The sequence below is a fragment of the Entelurus aequoreus genome, linkage group LG15 (genome assembly GCF_033978785.1).
Source record: "Entelurus aequoreus isolate RoL-2023_Sb linkage group LG15, RoL_Eaeq_v1.1, whole genome shotgun sequence".
NCBI lineage: Eukaryota > Metazoa > Chordata > Actinopteri > Syngnathiformes > Syngnathidae > Entelurus > Entelurus aequoreus.
The window spans coordinates 43,662,722-43,683,567 of NC_084745.1; the positions used below are offsets into that span (position 1 = coordinate 43,662,722).

At 38.3% G+C, this 20,846-nt stretch overlaps 1 protein-coding gene across 3 annotated transcripts in view; it reads left to right on the plus strand.

Annotated features, from left to right (window-relative positions):
- The window catches only part of LOC133630166 (E3 ubiquitin-protein ligase HECW1), a 158,230-nt gene that overhangs the window by 22,499 nt on the left and 114,885 nt on the right, over nt 1-20,846 (plus strand). For all 3 annotated transcript variants that reach the window (XR_009821201.1, XM_062021564.1, XM_062021565.1), the window contains exons 5-7: nt 244-338; nt 16,056-16,131; nt 18,885-19,054. Coding sequence is in view for 2 of the 3 variants with exons in the window: in XM_062021564.1 (XP_061877548.1) it covers nt 244-338; nt 16,056-16,131; nt 18,885-19,054 (341 nt within the window). In the remaining variant the exon portion in view is untranslated. The remainder of the gene's footprint in view (nt 1-243; nt 339-16,055; nt 16,132-18,884; nt 19,055-20,846) is intronic.

Genomic DNA, 20,846 nt, shown 5'->3' on the forward strand with positions numbered 1-20,846 from the left:
ATATCGCCCAGCCCTGATCTGAACAAACCTTTCCTTGACACTTTTGCACCTCAAATGTACTTTGAATTGAACCAAATAACATGTTTTTTTGTAAAATAATTGATACATTTGACATTTATGAGGTGTCTAATAAGCATTTTTGTGATTTTGACAAATACATAATTTCAGGCAATTTTAAGGCTAAAAATCCAACATATTTTTGCAGCTTATTTTACATGAATTCATGCCGCATTTCTCCTTCAGCTGAGACTTTGGTCTGCTTCAAGTATTACCACGGCGTGACCGGAGCACTCAGAGCAACCACGGCCAGTTTAACCATCAAAAAGGGAGCTGTGCCTGTGAGTACTACTTGATTTATTTATGATTTATACCTTTTTTTTTAATTTTGGTAGTTACAATGTGTCTAACATCCACTAAAGTAATTATTGTGTCATTATGAAAGAGTGGAAGAGGATTCCAGTAAATGTGCACTTTTGGTCAACTCTGTACCCAAAAGTATTAAGGTGTCACAGAAACGCATGCAAACTGTAGTGCAATTGTGTGGAGAGAAATGGCTCTTTTTATTTAGCCAAACAAAAAAATATTGCAAGCAAAACAAAATGCAAACTAAAACATTGGATTTTAAATGAAAAAAAAAAAAAAATCAAACAAAATTCCTTTTTATTTGGTTCCAGTGTCATGACATGCATTGACAGGCCTGGCTTTATTTATTTGCCAGTGTTTTGTGTTTGTTTCTGTGTCAACACTCTTTCCTCTGTTTTTCCACTTCCTGTGCGGTTCCCCTACCTCATCGCAGCCAGTGTGGAGCGCTGATTGACACACCTGCCTCTGTTTGGTTTTTAGGAAACGCACTTGTTGACCATGACTATCTGCGCGCTTTATATGCCAGGGCCTTGTCGCAGACGGTGCTAGTGCATTGTTGTGTGCACACCTTCGTGTGTATTTCATGTTCTGCATGTCTTTTCCTGCTATTGCTATCTTTTGCATGGCTTGGTATTGTTTGGCTTGCTTATGCTGCTGCTAAGACAGTTAAAGTAGCATTTTACCCGACTGTCCCTTCCAGTCTCTGCATCCTGGGGTCACGCCAACAACCACCATGCCAGTTTGTGGCATACAAATCAATTTCTTGGCTGGAAATCTTTTTTAAATGTTGGTTATAAGTTCTTTTTTAGTTCCGACTTAACTTCAGTCTTGTGGGTGGGGCGTCCTCTGAACAATATGTTTGAAGCCTTTTTATTGGTCAGTCTCGGATGATGCGTGACTGCTTACTACTTCTACCCTCAATACATTTGGAGGGTAAATACCAAGGTCTAAATTTGGCAGATATTGACCAATCGTAATCAAAAAAGATCTGCAAACAAAAATAATTAACATATATTTGTTACGCCCCCCGACAAATATATATTTGCAAAAAATAAAAAATTATATATATAGATATATATATATATATATATATATATATATATATATATATATATATATACACATACATACATACATATATATATATATATATACATATATATATATATATATATATATATATATATATATATATCTATATATATAATTTTTTGCAAATATATATTTGTATGTATATACACATACATACATACATATATATATATATATATATATATATATATATATATATATATATATATATATATATATATACAAACCCCGTTTCCATATGAGTTGGGAAATTGTGTTAGATGTAAATATAAACGGAATACAATGATTTGCAAATCATTTTCAACCCATATTCAGTTGAATATGCTACAAAGACAACATATTTGATGTTCAAACTGATAAACTTTTTTTTTTTTTTGCAAATAATCATTAACTTTAGAATTTGATGCCAGCAACACGTGACAAAGAAGTTGGGAAAGGTGGCAATAAATACTGATAACGTTGAGGAATGCTCATCAAACACTTATTTGGAACATCCCACAGGCGAACAGGTAAATTGGGAACAAGTGGGTGCCATGATTGGGTATAAAAGTAGATTCCATGAAATGCTCAGTCATTCACAAACAAGGATGGGGCGAGGGTCACCACTTTGTCAACAAATGTGTGAGCAAATTGTTGAACAGTTTAAGAAAAACCTTTCTCAACCATATATTGCAAGGAATTTAGGGACTTCACCATCTACGGTCCGTAATATCATCAAAGGGTTCAGAGAATCTAGAGAAATCACTGCACGTAAGCAGCTAAGCCCGTGACCTTCGATCCCTCAGGCTGTACTGCATCAACAAGCGACATCAGTGTGTAAAGGATATCACCACATGGGCTCAGGAACATTTCAGAAACCCACTGTCAGTAACTACAGTTGGTCGCTACATCTGTAAGTGCAAGTTAAAACTCTCCTATGCAAGGCGAAAACCGTTTATCAACAACACCCAGAAACGCCGTCGGCTTCGCTGGGCCTGAGCTCATCTAAGATGGACTGATACAAAGTGGAAAAGTGTTCTGTGGTCTGACGAGTCCACATTTCAAATTGTTTTTGGAAACTGTGGACGTCGTGTCCTCCGGACCAAAGAGGAAAAGAACCATCCGGATTGTTATAGGCGCAAAGTTGAAAAGCCAGCATCTGTGATGGTATGGGGGTGTATTAGTGCCCAAGACATGGGTAACTTACACATCTGTGAAGGCGCCATTAATGCTGAAAGCTACATACAGGTTTTGGAGCAACATATGTTGCCATCCAAGCAACGTTACCATGGACGCTCCTGCTTATTTCAGCAAGACAATGCCAAGCCACGTGTTACATCAACGTGGCTTCATAGTAAAAGAGTGCGGGTACTAGACTGGCCTGCCTGTAGTCCAGACCTGTCTCCCATTGAAAATGTGTGGCGCATTATGAAGCCTAAAATAGCACAACGGAGACCCCCGGACTGTTGAACAACTTAAGCTGTACATCAAGCAAGAATGGGAAAGAATTACACCTGGGAAGCTTAAAAAAATGTGTCTCCCCAGTTCCCAAACGTTTACTGACTGTTGTTAAAAGGAAAGGCCATGTAACACAGTGGTGAACATACCCTTTCCCAACTACTTTGGCACGTGTTGCAGCCATGAAATTCTAAGTTAATTATTATTTGCAAAAAAAAAAAAAGTTTATGAGTTTGAACATCAAATATCTTGTCTTTGTAGTGCATTCAATTGAATATGGGTTATAAATGATAAATGGGTTATACTTGTATAGCGCTTTTCTACCTTCAAGGTACTCAAAGCGTTTTGACAGTATTTCCACATTCACCCATTCACACACACATTCACACACTGATGGCGGGAGCTGCCATGCAAGGCGCTAACCAGCAGCCATCAGGAGCAAGGGTGAAGTGTCTTGCCCAAGGACACAACGGACGTGACTAGGATGGTAGAAGGTGGGGATTGAACCCCAGTAACCAGCAACCCTCCGATTGCTGGCACGGCCACTCTACCAACTTCGCCACGCCGGGTTGAAAAGGATTTGCAAATCATTGTATTCCGTTTATATTCACATCTAACACAATTTCCCAACTCATATGGAAACGGGGTTTGTAAATCAATAACGGAGCAGCATCTCCTCATCCGGAAACAACAACACCGGAAATGTGTCCTGTGAAAAAACGTCCGACCGGAACTCTAATAACTGAAATTCCTTGGGTGAATAATGTAAACCGGTATGTTTTAGCGCTTTCATTGCGAGTTTACTGACAGATATAAGTAAGAATTTTACAGTACTTTATATTAGAAATGGCAACAGCGGAGGATGAATGTCCCATAACAAGACGATAGAGAAAAAGAAGAAGCTTATCGACTATGCACGGACTACAAAGGCGGACCCGCGCAATTTTTCAGGATTTATGCAGATCCCAAATACAGATCAACAGGTACCAGAAGATAAGAAAAGTTGCTTTTGCATAATATTGCGAAACAAAACGCCAGATAATGTCTTACCTTATACACACACCATAATATAACTCGAATGTTGAAGCACACAAAGTGGTGCGACTTCATAGCTTACCAAAGTCGTACTAAAACATTTTGATAGATTTTTGAGCGCCGTGTGTAATGTTCTATATTTTCAATGGAACATATAACATGTTTGTCATGTCCTGGTCCTGGGGTTTTGTTTCTCTGGAAGGCAACGTAAAATTGGCGCGTGCGAGACGTGAATTAAGAAACTTGATTTAATATTAACACTCAGAAGGGTATAAACAAAAGGCGCTCCCAGCGGAGGTAAAAACTTGACTATGAAAACAAAACTTGCACAAAGGCAGAAACTATGAACAATGAAACAAAAACACTAACTGTGGCATTAATAAACAAAACTTACTTGACAAGGAACTGTGAACATGACATGAAGCAGAGTGATGAACAAGTGTGAGGTCGCCAGGACGAACAACAGAAACAGACAGATTTAAATAGTGACATGATCAGTGAAAACAGGTGCGTGACTCAAAACGTGAAACAGGTGCGTGACAGGACAGGTGAAAACTAATTAGTTGCTATGGAAACAAACAAACAAGGAAGTGCAACCAGGAACTAAAAAGAGTCCAAAAAACAAACAACACATGGCCAAAACAAAAACATGATCACACAGACATGACAATGTTGGTGTTGTTTTTTTGAGTCATATTGCCATCATAGTGCAGTCTACACAAATCACTTATGTTTGACTGGCATCTACTGGTCACACTTATTACACCATGTACCAAATAAAATTTCTTCGAGGTCGTTAAGCAAAACCAGAATTAATCCGTACATTAGGCGCACCGGGTTATAAGGCGCACTGTCGAGTTTTGAGGGAAAAAAAAAAGATTTTAAGTGCGCATTATAGTCCGGAAAATACGGTATGTAAGAACTTGTGTTCACCTCAATGCAAGTTTTGAGGCAGATATGTAAGAAAGCTGGCTCGAGAATTTTGTGCTTCTATAGCCGCCATCTTGCGTTGATTTTGCTCTATGTTGTTCCTATGCGGTACATTTTATGCTTTAAGATTACAGATTTATAAATTATTATTGACTCGGGATAATTGAGATGTATTTGTCATGCAGACATTAAGGAGAATGGCCAACATGCGGGGGTGTACTTAGCAGAAGTGTCAGTCTTGTCCTTCCAAAGGTTCTATCGACTGATGAACCTTGTAGTGCCGAATGGGATTGTATTTCCATGTGCGCCTTCTCATTCTGCTGCTGCTGGGACTTTGAAAATGCTGATGGACTGAGAACCTGATCTATACGCGCTTCTTCAGCACAAAGGCATAAAAATAACCACAGATGGGAGAGCAAAAGTGTGAAGTCAAGCTAAGGGAAGAGAGTCAGGTGGAGGTACACTTTGCGTCAGATCGCTTTTGGAGAGAGGTGAATCCGGATTTGTTGGAGAAAAGTGCGGAGAGTAAAAGATTTGTTCATTTGAAGCGGTCACAATGGCCGAACTGCAGCAGCTACAGACGTGTGTACGTGTGTGATGGAGTGCATGTGTCTTCAGCTGGGGTCACTACCTCCCAGTCAGCATGACAGGAGCAGTGCAAAGAGGACACGGCTCTGCTGGATAACTTGGGTAAACCTCCATATTTATTCTTGTCATACTGTTGTTTGTTTTGCTGAATTACTTTTCTAGGCGTATAACAGTGTATCTTAATCCCGGTTGGGTCCTTACCGCTGTTTAAAAGTCACGGTTCGGTTAAGTAAGGAAACCAATGCACACAGCTTTTGTGTTCATGATTTTGAACAACACTTAGCCATTTGTATGTTTTTCAATGAGTAGGCTAATTGTTAGCAAACAGACTTAAACGATGGTCGACTCTGGATATCACAAGCCATTAGGGATGTTGTAGTCAGGGTTTTATGTTGCAGATTCTGATACCATGCATGAGTGAGGTAGGCTGATATCAATGCAAATACTGTACCTATGGGATGTATTAGTTGTACATGTTTCCATGTATTTATAGTTTTTGATTGATTGATTGAAACTTTTATAAGTAGATTGCACAGTACAGTACATATTCTGTACAATTGACCACTAAATGGTAACACCTAAATACGTTTTTCAACTTGTTTAAGTCGGGGTCCACGTTAATCAATTCATGGTCAGTGGTATTGACGGTTTAACAATTTCTTAAATAGTCCTTATTTTCTTTTATTACATACAGTTATTTGATCAAAACAAAGTCAATAGTACAGAAAAACTAAACAAAAAAACTAAAATTACTTTTTAAAATCCTTTTCTTGTCTAGTGAATTATTCCCTAAATTGGTAAACCTCAACCAATAGGATTTTGAGAAAATTAAAATATTAATTTAATCACTCTAGTGCAGGGGTGTCAAACGTACGGCCCGCGGGATGAGTTTGCTAAGTATAAAATTAACCTGAAATTTTTAAATGAAAGAAACTGCTGTTCTAAATGTGTCCATTGGATGTCGCAATAGCAATTATTTGTATCTTTGCAGATGATGCTACATACAGTATGTACAAAATAAACCACATGATGTTAGTACATCAGTCGAGGAAAATGATCAAACTACATAAATAACACACTGTCATTTGATTTTGATATACATTTTTTTTATCCTGATAGATTGAAAATTAACACCAATGAGTTGACTGATGAACATTGTCACATAATTTATTCAGAAAATATAAACAACAACAAATAAAGATAGAATCCTTTTAACCGCAACATGTAAGTGTAAAAAAAACAACAACGTTATGATTTGTACATTTTCAGAATGTGCTTGTTCTATTTTTAAACATCTATTTTCTACCGCTTGTCCCTTTTGGGGTCTCGGGGGGTGCTGGAGCCTATCTCAGCTGCAATCAGGCGGAAGGCGGGGTACACCCCGGACAAGTCGCCACCTCATCGCAGAGCCAACACAGATAGACAACATTCACACTCACATTCACACAAGAAAACAATCTGAACTTGTCTTTATTTTTAAGTTATCGTGCCCTGATTTTACCAGTCCGGCTCATTTGGGAGTAGATTTTTCTCCATGTTGCCCCTGATCTAAAATTAGTTTGACACCCCTGATCTAGTGTCAATCATACTGATCAATGCCACCAATTTATGGATCACTCCACCCTCCCGTTATGTGTTTTGTACTTGTGGTCGTTATATTATCCTCTCTAGACCAGAGATCTTCGACAGGTGTCCGCGGCCCCCCGGGGGTCCACAGGGGTACTGCAGGGGGGTTGTGACATTTTTGGTTGATTAGAACGTTTGAATATGTATTTATTCATATTCCTCATGCAATCTTTCTAGAAATTAAAATGTATTTAAACACACTGTAGTGTAGTTTAGAAATGGCAGTAAATATGAACAATTACATCATATTCATGTTATCATTTAAGATAGCTAGCAATTAGCACTTGAGTTTATACCTAGTGATTAGCGGACCTAGCTGCCAGCTGGTGATAAGCACATAAGTCATTTTATATGATACTCTGTTGCCATTGTGTGGACAGCCTGAGTGATTCCGGTCTATGACAATTTATGCTTTGAATGATATACAAGCGCAGCATTTACTTATATGACCTAATTCAAAAAACTTTCCCGAGTTATGGTGCAAAAAAAAAAAATCAAACACAAAAATCCAACAAACATGGTCACACATAGCACAATATAACACAATTTGTGGATATAATAAAAAAATGTACACGAACCATAAACACACTCAGAATTACACTCATTTAAAATCCATTACAAAGCATGATGGGAACATTTTAGCGCCTTGATATTTCTGATTGATTACAAAACTTTGAGGAGGTTGTCACGGAAATAAAACAAGGTAGAAGATCAACTTTCACATACCGTATTTTTCGGACTATAAGTCGCAGTTTTTTTCATAGTTTGGCCGGGGGTGCGACTTATACTCAGGAGCGACTTATGTGTGAAATTATTAACACATTACCGTAAAATATCAAATAATATTATTTAGCTCATTCACGTAAGAGACTAGACGTATAAGATTTCATGGGATTTAGCGATTAGGAGTGACAGATTGTTTGGTAAACGTATAGCATGTTCTATATGTTATAGTTATTTGAATGACTCTTACCATAATATGTTACGTTAACATACCAGGCACATTCTCAGTTGGTTATTTATGCGTCATATAACGTACACTTATTCAGCCTGTTGTTCACTATTCTTTATTTATTTTAAATTGCCTTTCACATGTCTATTCTTGGTGTTGGGTTTTATCAAATAAATTTCCCCAAAAAATGCGACTTATATACAGTATGTTTTTTTCCTTCGGCCGGTGCGACTTATACTCCGGAGCGACTTATAGTCCGAAAAATACGGTACTCTTTATATCCAATCATGTTAATTATTAAATATATATCCATTATGTTAAAATTATATGTACACACACATAAACAGATGCATATGTTTATGTGTATACGTGTGTATGTGTATGTATATATGTGTGTATATGTATATACATATGTGTATGTGTATATATGTGTGTATATGTATGTACATATGTATATGTATAATTATTAAAAAATGACTTTACATGCAGTCGGCTTTCGGCCCTCAACCAAATTTTTCTTATCCCAATGCGGCTCCCAGAGCAAAACATTTTGGACACCACTGGACTAAACAAACACATTTAACACAATTAATCACAGTATCTTAATTAACAAATTAAAACAGTGTGGCTCGAGGGGCTGGTCTTCAACTGGATAAAAAGCTACTTAATAGGAAGCAATATGTGAAGGTAGGAGTACACAACTGGCCTTTAAAATATTTACCTCAGCAGTCAATACTGGGACCAAATGTGTTCAATATATATAAACATTTTTAAAGTCACAAAGGATTTAACGTTATTATTATTTGTAGACTGTACAACCGCATTTTATTCAGGAGTGAACACACAAGAGCTAATAAAAACAATAACAGTTGTCTTTTGTCCTCAAAAGCATTGTCTTCCCTTGACATTTTGAAGGGACACTTCTGTAACACACATGATCGTATAGAGCAGTGCAGATGGGTGATGTTGACATTTGTTTTATCTCCCCGATAAGAATAATTGAGCTGTGGCGTTTTCCTCTCTGGCTGTATTGTAGTTGCCAAGGCAGATTAGCATCTCATTAGTCTGAATTGCTCCAAACAGCTGTCATTTCTCTAATGCTTTTGTTTTCACTGCTGCATGTGTTTTTGTTTCCAGTCGCTTGCATAAGCTTTAATACCATTTTGTATTTTAGGAAATTTTTTGATGTCTGAGTCACTGTCACATCAAATTTATATCATGTAGAATGCATTGAAAAATAAGTTCCCTCTATATTGAAGCTATTATCATATTTATCGGATTTATGATACCAAAAGACTTACAAAGTTTGCGAGTAAATAGTTATGATCAAAATAGTATCAATCTTACGGAGATTCCTACATTTTGACAGATAATAAGCAAACCAGTCACGTGATCCGGGATCCAGAACCTTTATATTTTTGAGCCTGAAAAGGATGATGAGAAATATGTTTTAGAAGCCGAGTGCTAAGCGGATGTCGCTTTATTGAAACACTATAGCTTCAGCAGCAATGCTAGGTGCTAAACATACAAATTAAACATAGTAAAACAAACACCTAATGTACAATTTTTACTCTTGCTGGGATGTCGATTGACGGGACGCTCACATAACTCCCGTTCGGATGAAGAATCAATCACAATCTTCACGAAGGGTTAAAATAAATTGCTAAAAATAGCATCTTTTTTCGCCATGTCAAAGTCGACCAGCTTTTCAGTCCATGGCCACATTAGTCAACGACCAGGTGAGAGATGCATGTATTATGATCTAGAATTAATTTTTACAAAAGTTCAAGACCAAGCAGAAGCAGCCGCCGACTCGGTGTGTCAACAATAGCATTGAAGCTAGCATTAACTCACTGCTATTGATACGCTGCTAAAATAAGTGAAGTGAAGTGAATTATATTTATATAGCGCTTTTCTCTAGTGACTCAAAGCGCTTTTGCATAGTGAAACCCATTATTTAAGTTACATTTAACCCTGTAACACCCTTTGTTGTAAAATTACAACGTTACCTTTAACCATCCTAAAAAACAATCCGTTATATTTATTTTTATTTTTTTTATCACATTTACATAGTCATTGGGTCCTACTGTTCAGTCTCACAAGGCTATTGGATCGTACATTTGTTTATAAGTCACGCCTTCTGGCCATGAACTCACACAACCTCTCAAGGTTTCCTTCGAATGACATCTATTTGTTTCATTGGACTGGATTAATCAGATTCATTGTGGAACAGATGCATCAAATTTAATTTACAGCTTGTTATATAATTGTTGCAATTATACAACACTGGGTGAATGTGGTAGTCAAAACGCTGGCTTGTTGCAGTGGGCTCAAACAGGTTGTATTGTAAATGAACCCTTAGTTGTTCAGACAACGTGAGTACAAATACAGAAATTCTGCTCCCGTCAAAGCCCAATGTTGCAATATTACAACATTTCTCTAAAAACATACATAACATTTTTTTTTTTAACTATTCAATTTCTGCATCAAATGCCTCCTACAACATCTAAAAGGTCAAACGTTTTTGTTTTTTTAGGTTTTTCTATATTTGGGTCTTACAGGGTTAAACCAGTGTGGGTGGCACTGGGAGCAGGTGGGTAAAGTGTCTTGCCCAAGGACACAACGGCAGTGACTAGGATGGCGGAAGCGGGGATCGAATCTAGAACCCTCAAGTTGTTGGCACGGCCACTCTACCAACCGAGCTATAACGCTCGGTTGGTAGAGTGGGCGTCTGCATTGTATTTAAATAGTGCTTTACTATACCTGGAATGATAAATGATAATAAATGATAAATGGGTTATACTTGTATAGCGCTTTTCTACCTTCAAGGTACTCAAAGCGCTTTGACAGTATTTCCACATTTACCCATTCACACACACATTCACAAACTGATGGCGGGAGCTGCCATGCAAGGCGCTAACCAGCAGCCATCAGAGGCAAAGGGTGAAGTGTCTTGCCCAAGGACACAACGGACGTGACTAGGAAGGTAGAAGGTGGGAATTGAACCCCAGTAACCACCAACACTCCGATTGCTGGCACAGCCACTCTATCAACTTCGCCACGTTGTAAGAACAATATCACTCAGATTTGGTTAATATTCAAGTCATGGCATGTAAATGGATCATTGTTGGTGGTTTCTCAATTTTTTTTAGAGGGTATAATGTGCGCAATAGTGGACCCTCAATCTGTTGACTCATTTCTGAGATCTTTGTTTACGATCTCGAATGCATAAAACAAAGCTTAGCATATGGGTTCTTTTTTTACATTAGGATTGTTGGGGTAAACAGCACATCTCTTTCCAATTTTTGCATATTTGCAGTATGACTGATCTGATAACATGGCCAGAGCGCAGAAGCGTTACGACAGTGACGGAGAATCAACGGAAATTGCCAAAGATATTCGGAGCGGAATATTCAAAATGGCCGTCTGAAATTGTGGCATTTTGTGGTGTTTAGATGGTATTTTCGCATACTTTGCGGAATGTAAATACAAATGGATATGGTTTAATGGATACAATGAAACACAATTAGGCATATAAAGTCAACTTGTTTTTCCACTCTACTGGTACTTTAAAAGGGTCATATTATGATGTTTTTTCTACATAACATGTAATGGCGGTTCTTTGGTCAAAATCTTGCATAGATTATGTTTTACAGACCACCTTCAAACTGCTTTCTGACCATCTCTTGAGGATGTGCAGTTTTGTGGGTGGTGTTGCGCTTGTAATGTGAAAGCAAGACAACTTGAGCTTTTTTTAACGCGCAAACATGTGCTGTTTAATCAAACAAACAACCGTCAACTTGTACATTCAGCAACTCAAAATGCCGGTTACAAAAAAACCTCTCCCCTTGGTTAAAAACTCTTGACGGTCAAATGAGATCTGTGCATAAATTGTTAAATTACCCTTAAGAGTTACAATATGATAAGATAAAGTACACTGTTAAAGTACTCTTTTAGAAGCTGAAATCTACCCCAAACAACTTTTTGGTTTCCACAGTGGTTCAAACTTAATATTTTGATATTTACACATCTCATCTGTGCATCTCCTGATGGTATTACACTAATTTATTCACAGATGAGATAAAAATATTACTTCGAATCCCCTTTTGACACAGCCAATACTACATCGATTTAATGAATACATTCAAACATTTTAATATTTATGTGTATGAACAAATAACAGTTTATGTCGTATGTGGCTTCTAAACAAGAAAGAGGTTTTAGCCTATCAACATCGGATCAATAACAGTCCTTTACAATCTCATTAATACCATAGAAATGGCCAACCTTTTCATTTGTCGGACATGATATAGGCTTGAATAATTTCAAATACCATGAATATAAGTGTTTGTCTTAGATGTATTATTAATCAGTTGTGGACAGACAAACCTGAGCAGTGCAGCTTTAACAATTGTGCGCACTCACGCGGCGGAAAATTATTTTTGGCAGTGAAGACATTTTTGGCAGTGGTCCCCCAGAAAAAAAAAAAAATGTAATGCCCATCCTTAAATGTTTTTTTGCATCCTGGAAGTATAGTGAAGCTGCACATGTGTAGCTTGATGTCGTGAGGAACAACAGTATATAAGGATTTAATAAGCGCCTAACATGTAAGGCAGGGGTGTCCAAAGTGCGGCCCGATGGCCATTTGCGGCCCACAGCTAATGGTTTACCGGCCCACCACACATCCTGGAAATGCTATTGCAAAAATAAATAAATAAACATTAAAAAAAGTGGAATGAGGTGAAATCTAACTACAAAAAGTTGCAATGTTGACACAAAGCTGCCATGCAGGTTGTTTTGTTTTTTAATTTGTCTATCTTTTATTTTCTTTTTTTGCCCTTGCTAAAAATGTTATAATGAAATATTGACCTATTCAAGGCTCCAATGATTTCAAATATTTCACTTTAAAATGTTTTATGTGGAAAATATTGCTTATTTTGTGTGGTTGCCATACAAAAACATCAACGTTTTCTTTGACAAAAGAGCATAAAACAAACAAAATAATAGTTCAAACGTAAAATCGATAGCTACATCTGAAGTTGATCTCGTAACTTAAGTGTTGAAAGTAAAAAAACAATTATAAAAATGTATCACTTTATGAGTGAAGTGAAGTGAATTATATTTATATAGCGCTTTTCTCAAGTGACTCAAAGCGCTTTACATAGTGAAACCCAATATCTAAGTTACATTTAAACCAGTGTGGGTGGCACTGGGAGCAGGTGGGTAAAGTGTCTTGCCCAAGGACACAACGGCAGTGACTAGGATGGCGGAAGCGGGGATTGAACCTGCAACCCTGAAGTTGCTGGCACAGCCACTCTACCAATATATGGTGGGGCACCTTTTGGATCCCAAATACATTTAATGGGATTATATTTATCTTTTCACTGTGGTTACTCAAAAATAATAATGAATTAAAATCAATGGTGTCCTGCATTTTTGATCCTTTTAAGGCTCGAATTACTTCACATCAAACTTTGCTTTCTGAATGTTTTGGGCAGTGGGGGAAATACTGCATATTTCAGTTTTATTATAAAAAACAAAGTTGTCTTTGACAGAAAAAGCATACAACCTTTTTGTTTTTTTTAACTTTATATCAACCTGAAGTTGATATACTGTAGAGATTTACTGTAATCGTTTAATTAAAAAAAATATAATAATTTGACTAGTTTTTAACATTTTAATGACTTAGACCTTTTATGGTCCCCGGGAGCACTAAAAAGGTAAAACAAAATTTAAATCCATATATTTTGATATGGTTTGAAAATGAAAAATATCAAAATGGCCCCCGCATGCTTTAATTTTTGTGTGTGCGGCCCTCAGTGAAAAAAAGTTTGGACACCCCTGATGTAAGGGAATTAATTATTTCAGTCTGTAATTGTTTGGTTGAAGACAAAGGCAAATATATGACTTAACTGTGTTTGATATCCATTCTTGCTTGCACTGATGCTTTTTCCCATCCCACATCTCTCCCTCACTGCACAGTCCATGTCAGAATAATCATGGAATGTATTGATCACATGCAGTACTCCAACCGCCAGACCGAATAAATCATGAGAGTAGCCACCAAACATGACCAGATTTGTTGACTGCAACACTCTACATCAGTGGTTCTTAACCTTGTTGGAGGTACCGAACCCCACCAGTTTCATATGTGCATCCACCGAACCCTTCTTTAGTGAAAAATAAAATGTTGGGTTTTTTTCAAATTCTAGACAAAGTTATATGTTTTTTTACTAGTGCACAAAATGAACCGTGCATGAACATCACCTTGTTCAAAGAACAAAACCAACAAAGTGCATGAACTCACAACAAATTACACACCTGCAAATCAGATGGAAAATTAGAGGGAACAGTCTTTGGGGGTATCCATAATATCATCGGCGGTCACTCGAATGATTATGACGATCCTCCTGGTAGGGGTGTATCCCTTTATGGAGGATGCCTGTGCGTGACTTTGTTTTACATGGGGAGACTGGTGCACAGACAGTCACCACACAATCCTTGACAGAATCGGGTCAGGGTCCAGTGGCATGGAGTCCAAGACAACTGGGGACCCTTTTCTGCTGCAGCCTTCTTCCGCCATCACAGCCGTTGTGGTAGTTCTTAAATCTACCGTCTTCCGCCTGCTCCGCCGTTGAGGTCTTCACCGTATCCCTGGCAGGGGGCAGTCAGGTACTAGGCCTTTGCCAAGGGCCACTTGGGGTAACAGTAGTAAAGGGATTAACCTCCTAGAGCCCCAAGACCCCTTAGAGGAGCCTCCACTGCCGGATGCACTTTAATGTCATGCCCAGGACTCAAATATCCATAATAAGCCGATAAGGAGAAGTTTTTATTTACACGATGAGTCGGGTGTGTCTTGACCTCCGCGGCGAAGGCTCCGCCGAACCCCTGAGGCCGACCCACCGAACCCCTAGGGTTCGATTGAACCCAGGTTAAGAACCACTGCTCTACATGCATGTTAGCTATGGTTGTTTGCAGTGGTGTGCCGTCAGGGCCAGCAAGGCCTTCTCTGCTGGCCTAACATAACCAGAAATCATGATCATATTTAAAGAAAAAAGTAATTTTTTATTTACTTTCCCTAAATATCTAAAAGTATTCATATTCTCTTCATGTCATATTATGCTCCTTCCAGCGCTGTTGTTTTTAGTTTATAGAGTTTTTATCCAATCAGAATTCAGATAGCTTATGTTGCCATGCTGTGCCAAGTCTGCCCAAAGCCTTCAGATTCAGCAATGCGGGCGTCCATGCACTGTAAGGAAACGGGGGCCTACAGTGATAGATAGTTGCAATAGCCAATTAGATCACGCGTTGTTGTCAGTAAGGCCTTCTAGATGGCCTAAGGCCATCTAGAATATATTGGATGTTATGAGCTAGGTAACATAAAAACTGATGAGCACGCTGTGGAGTAAACTTTACGAACTCAGCCAAAACGCCTCGTCTGCATCTTCTATGATTAGACAAGACAACACATATATTTGCAAGGCCATTTTCAAGAAGGATATTTAAAGATAAACTACATCTTGTGAGACTATTTCGGCCAACCCCAGAAGCTAGCTCAGCTGTCGATGAAATGGGAGTTCAGATATTTTATTTCTTTATTTTTTCACGTTTAGAATGTTTTTTGCAATTTAAATGTTGACAGTACCACATAAGATGTGTTTTAATTGCTGATGCGGGTTTATTGATTTTTAAATGTGCCAGAATATAACCCGTTTTGTACAATGCTTGGTAGTGCGTAAATGTGTTCCTGTATAGTATTTCTCCAGCAATGGTTATGTGGTGACATAAATGATGGTATTTTGAGAGGTAATCGTTGAAGTCGGACATCACGCATGGCCCGCCACTGGTTGTTTGTCTATATGTGTCCTGTGATTGACTGGGGACCAGTCCAAGGTGCACCCCGCGTCTCAGCCAAAACCAGTTGGTATCAACTCATGTTCACCCGTGACCCTGAACAAAATAGACGGTAGGAAATGAATGAAAGATTGTGCAAGTGTGAGAGTGTATGTTTTTTTTTTTTTTGCTTCTGCAGGTGTTAAAGCCAGTGGTTAGTCCTGAGGTCAACCAAGGGCTTGGCAACAGGAGACTCATTAACTTTTCCCTGTCAGGTGAGAAAATCATCGTCTATCTCTTTGCACTTAATTCAATGTGAATAACACACCGCTGCCTTATCGGGACCATCCTTTGACCTGTAGCATATCCCATTGACACGTTGAAAACCAAATCAGTACACTTGTTCTTTAAATCATCAATGCGGTTGATCTGCGTCTCCTAATTAGTCATTTTATGGCCTACTGAAATTAATTTTTTTTATTTAAACGGGGATAGCAGATCCATTCTATGTGTCATACTTGATCATTTCGCGATATTGCCATATTTTTACTGAAAGGATTTAGTAGAGAACATCGACGGTAAAGTTCGCAACTTTTGGTCGCTGATAAAAAAAGCCTTGCCTGTACCGGAAGTAGCGTGACGTCACAGGTTGAAAGGCTCCTTACATTTCCCCATTGTTTACACCAGCAGCGAGAGCGATTCGGACCGAGAAAGCGACGATTACCCCATTAATTTGAGCCAGGATGAAAGATTTGTGGATGAGGAACGTGAGAGTGAAGGACTAGAGTGCAGTGCAGGACGCATCTTTTTTCGCTCTGACCGTAACTTAGGTACAGGGGTTCATTGGATTCCACACTCTCTCCTTTTTCTATTGTGGATCACGGATTTGTATTTTAAACCACCTCGGATACTATATCCTCTTGAAAATGAGAGTCGAGAACGCGAAATGGACATTCACAGTGACTTTTATCTCCACGACAATACATCGGCGAAGCCCTTTAGCTACGGAGCTAACGTGATAGCATCGGGCTTAACTGCAGAAAGAAACAAAAGAAATAAACCCCTGACTGGAAGGATAGACAGAAAATCAACAATACTATCAAACCATGGACCTGTAACTACACGGTTAATGCTTTCCAGCCTGGCGAAGCTTAACAATGCTGTTGCTAATGACGCCATTGAAGCTAACTTAGCAACGGGACCTCACAGAGCTATGCTAAAAACATTAGCTATCCACCTACGCCAGCCAGCCCTCATCTGCTCATCAACACCCGTGCTCACCTGCGTTCCAGCGATCGACGGAGCGACGAAGGACTTCACCCGATCATAGATGCGGTCGGCAGCTAGCGTCGGATAGCGCGTCTGCTATCCAAGTCAAAGTCCTCCTGGTTGTGTTGCTGTAGCCCGCCGCTAATACACCGATCCCACCTAAAGCTTTCTTCTTTGTAGTCTTCATTGTTCATTAAACAAATTGCAAAAGATTCACCAACACAGATGTCCAGAATACTGTGGAATTTTGCGCTGAAAACCGAGCTTTTTGTATTGGATACAATGTGTCCGAATACTTCCGTTTCAACGTCACGCGCATACGTCATCATACATAGACGTTTTCAACCGGAAGTTTAGCTGGAAATTTAAAATTGCACTTTATAAGTTAACCCGGCCGTATTGGCATGTGTTGCAATGTTAAGATTTCATCATTGATATATAAACTATCAGACTGCGTGGTCGGTAGTAGTGGGTTTCAGTAGGCCTTTAATTGGAAGTTAAAAGTTTGTCAGTTCGTGTTTTAGGACTGACAAATCCATGGCTGTGTCTTACATGAAATGCCATCATCATTGCACTTCAATTTGTAAACTGTGCACACTGTGTACTCAGTTCCTAAGGGCAGGGATCTTGACAAATCCATACTGTTGCCGCACACTTATCGATAATGACATTACAGTCTACAGATGTGGTTTTGATGCAACCAGTCGCTGCGGATAGTGTCTAGTTTGGACTAGTTATGATCTGAATGGTGTGTCACTTTGACTTAGTTGCTGTCCAAAACATTGGCTCCACTAGGACCTTGATCGTGAGGCATCAGTATATAATTTAAGGTCACTGGTTTTGAAGGTGTATTTCTAGCCTGCCAGACTGAGTCACTCAAGCCTTTGGCTGAAGCTTGGCTGATCCGTGGTTGGTGCCCTTTCCCGGGCTGCAAGTTCCTGCCTGGAAATTAGCTATCTTTCAGCTTGAAGGGGAACTTTTGAATGGCTGCTACTATATTTTTAAAGCGAAAAAACACGCTGAGACACATAGATTGTGAGAATCGGCATCCCTCCTTTTGTTTATTTAAATTTATTACATAATGTCCCAAAACGCAGCATTGACATATGTTCCCTTAACCTTATCTCCCACACAAGCCCATTCATGATCAATGTTTTTTTCTAAAATCTGGTAAGGCCAATATGTAGTTCTTTGGACAATAATAAGTGATCCAAGCTGTTTCATAATCCCAGGTCAAAGTGCCCGTGCACCAGTACATTCTACGATATAGTAACCTCATCCCAGGTTATGTCATGTATTATCGTTTCACCTGTTTTTTAAGATGGAAGCTACAGATTTGAGTTTTCTTAGTGGTACCCATTAAAAGTAAATGACAGGAAGTGCATTTATTAGGTAATCACTTACAAGCAGTCACAAAAGGATAAGTACTCGCCACAGCAGCGGTGATCCAGACATGCAGGGCACCTCCACAAGCGTGCAGTCCAGCCTTTGACTAGCAGCAGTCATGACAAGCGATAGTGCTAGGAAAACTATTGTCTTTTGGTAACACTTACCCTTCTCAGTGAAATATGTAAACCTGGAGAATCTAAAGTGTGAACAATTCTGGCCCTGAAACAAGTTGAGGATCTCTGAGCCACATTGTAGTAGTCCACAACCTCCTATTGCCAGTTGTTTTTTTGTTCTGATTAATGACTTTTCTCATGTTCAGTTGTCCCAAACATTGCATTAATCTATGCTACCTTCTTATCATACACTGCAGACCTCCAAGCAGTTGGTTTGAAGAAGGGGATGTTCTTTAATCCAGACCCGTACCTCAAGCTTTCCATCCAGCCTGGAAAGCATAGCATCTTCCCATTGTTGCCACACCATGGTCAGGAGAAGCGCTCTGGCGTCGTCTGCAACACAGTCAACCCAAAATGGAACTCAGAGGTATATAAACACACACACACACACACACAATCACACACTTACCTCCATCTGTGCTCTTCATCATACCTGCCAAACGCAGTCCTCTTGAAACCATGTTGGTTCATCATAGATGCAAGTAGTGAAAGTGCTGTTAATGAGCAAGTGGAAAATATTTTGAGAGCTGCTAACTGAATACATTTAGATTGAGTTTCATCGATGCACTCAGATGTATTTGTTAAAATTCAAATGTACCTTGCATAAAAATATGCTAATTTTGGCAATCACTTCGTTCTCTATATTAATATTAGGGGTGTACTGATACAACGTTTTCACTTCCGATAGTATACCAATATTGCAGCCTTGAGTAACAATATCGATCCAATACGATATCTGCACAAATGCAACATACGTTAATTTTTTTGCTGTGTGGAATTTTACTAAAGGTTTGATCAAGTGAAATTAGTCAAAGAACAATGGTAGGTATGAAAAACAATCTGGAATGAACTTACGCTGTCTTTAAGTTTTTTTTGGAATGTTGCCTATCGTTCACAATACTTATTAAAGACAATAACAGAAATGTTTTCTTTTTTTAATGCATTCTAAATAATTGCGATCAAAAGTCCGCTTACAATGGAGCCTAGGAGAGTCGCTATATTCTCACTATAGAGCCCTTAAAAAAAAACATCCAAACACATTTATTAAGGTTTTATAAACATTATGTAAGTATTTATGTAATGTACTAAAAGGCCCATTTATAATAACATTAAATATTTACGTATTTTGATCATTTTAATTTTTGCATTAGTTTAAAAAACGCATCACAACTAGGCTGCAACAACTAATCGATAAAATCGATTAAAAACGATTATTAAAAAATTTGTCGATTAATTTAGTCATCGATTCGTTGGATCTATGCTGTGCGCATGCGCAGAAACAATTTTTTTCATTTTTTATTTTATTTTATTTTATTTTTTTATTTTTTTTTAAATAAACCTTTATTTATAAACTGCAACATGTACAAACAGCTGAGAAACAATAATCAACATAAGTATGGTGCCAGTATGCTGTATTTTTTCAATAAAATACTGGAAAGGATAGAAATGTACTTTGTCTCTTTTATCCGATTATTAATCGATTAATCGAAGTAATAATCGTCAGATTAATCGATTATCAAATGAATCATTAGTTGCAGCCCTAATCACAACGTTTACTTTGTTTTTCTTCATCTCTGATTATTACTAACTGCAGACTTCATGAGAGCCAACAAACATAATAACACATCACTTACTGCACAATGTCTGCTGTCATTAGGATGCCGACTGCTGGGATGTTCATATACTCGCTTTTAGAAGAAAAATGACTCATAATCTTTGCGAAGAAAAGGGGGTTGAAATCAAGCGTCTTTTCGTGTCGTTCTCGCTTAAACTTGATCTAAATTGGCTGTCAAAGTGTACCAACTTGTCGGAATACGTCCTCATCCTTCTGCTATCCAGGTGAGATGCATGATTTATGATGTACAATAAACTACCACAGGCAAGGAAACAGCAGACCACTCGATGTAAACAGAGAGACACACGCTAGTGATCACAGCGCCGCAATAAATAGTCTGTCGGCATTAGTAGTTATTATAACAAAATCACTAAAACTTGGTTGATATTCAAGTCACAAAATGCAAATGGAGTATTGTTGGTGCTTTTTGGCTGGTTATTAATTGGGTTTTATGGGTGAAATATAGGACCTCACATTGGTTCTGTTGTAAGCAGACTTTTAGATTTTTTTTATTTACGAGTTAGAATGTTGTTGTTTTTTAATA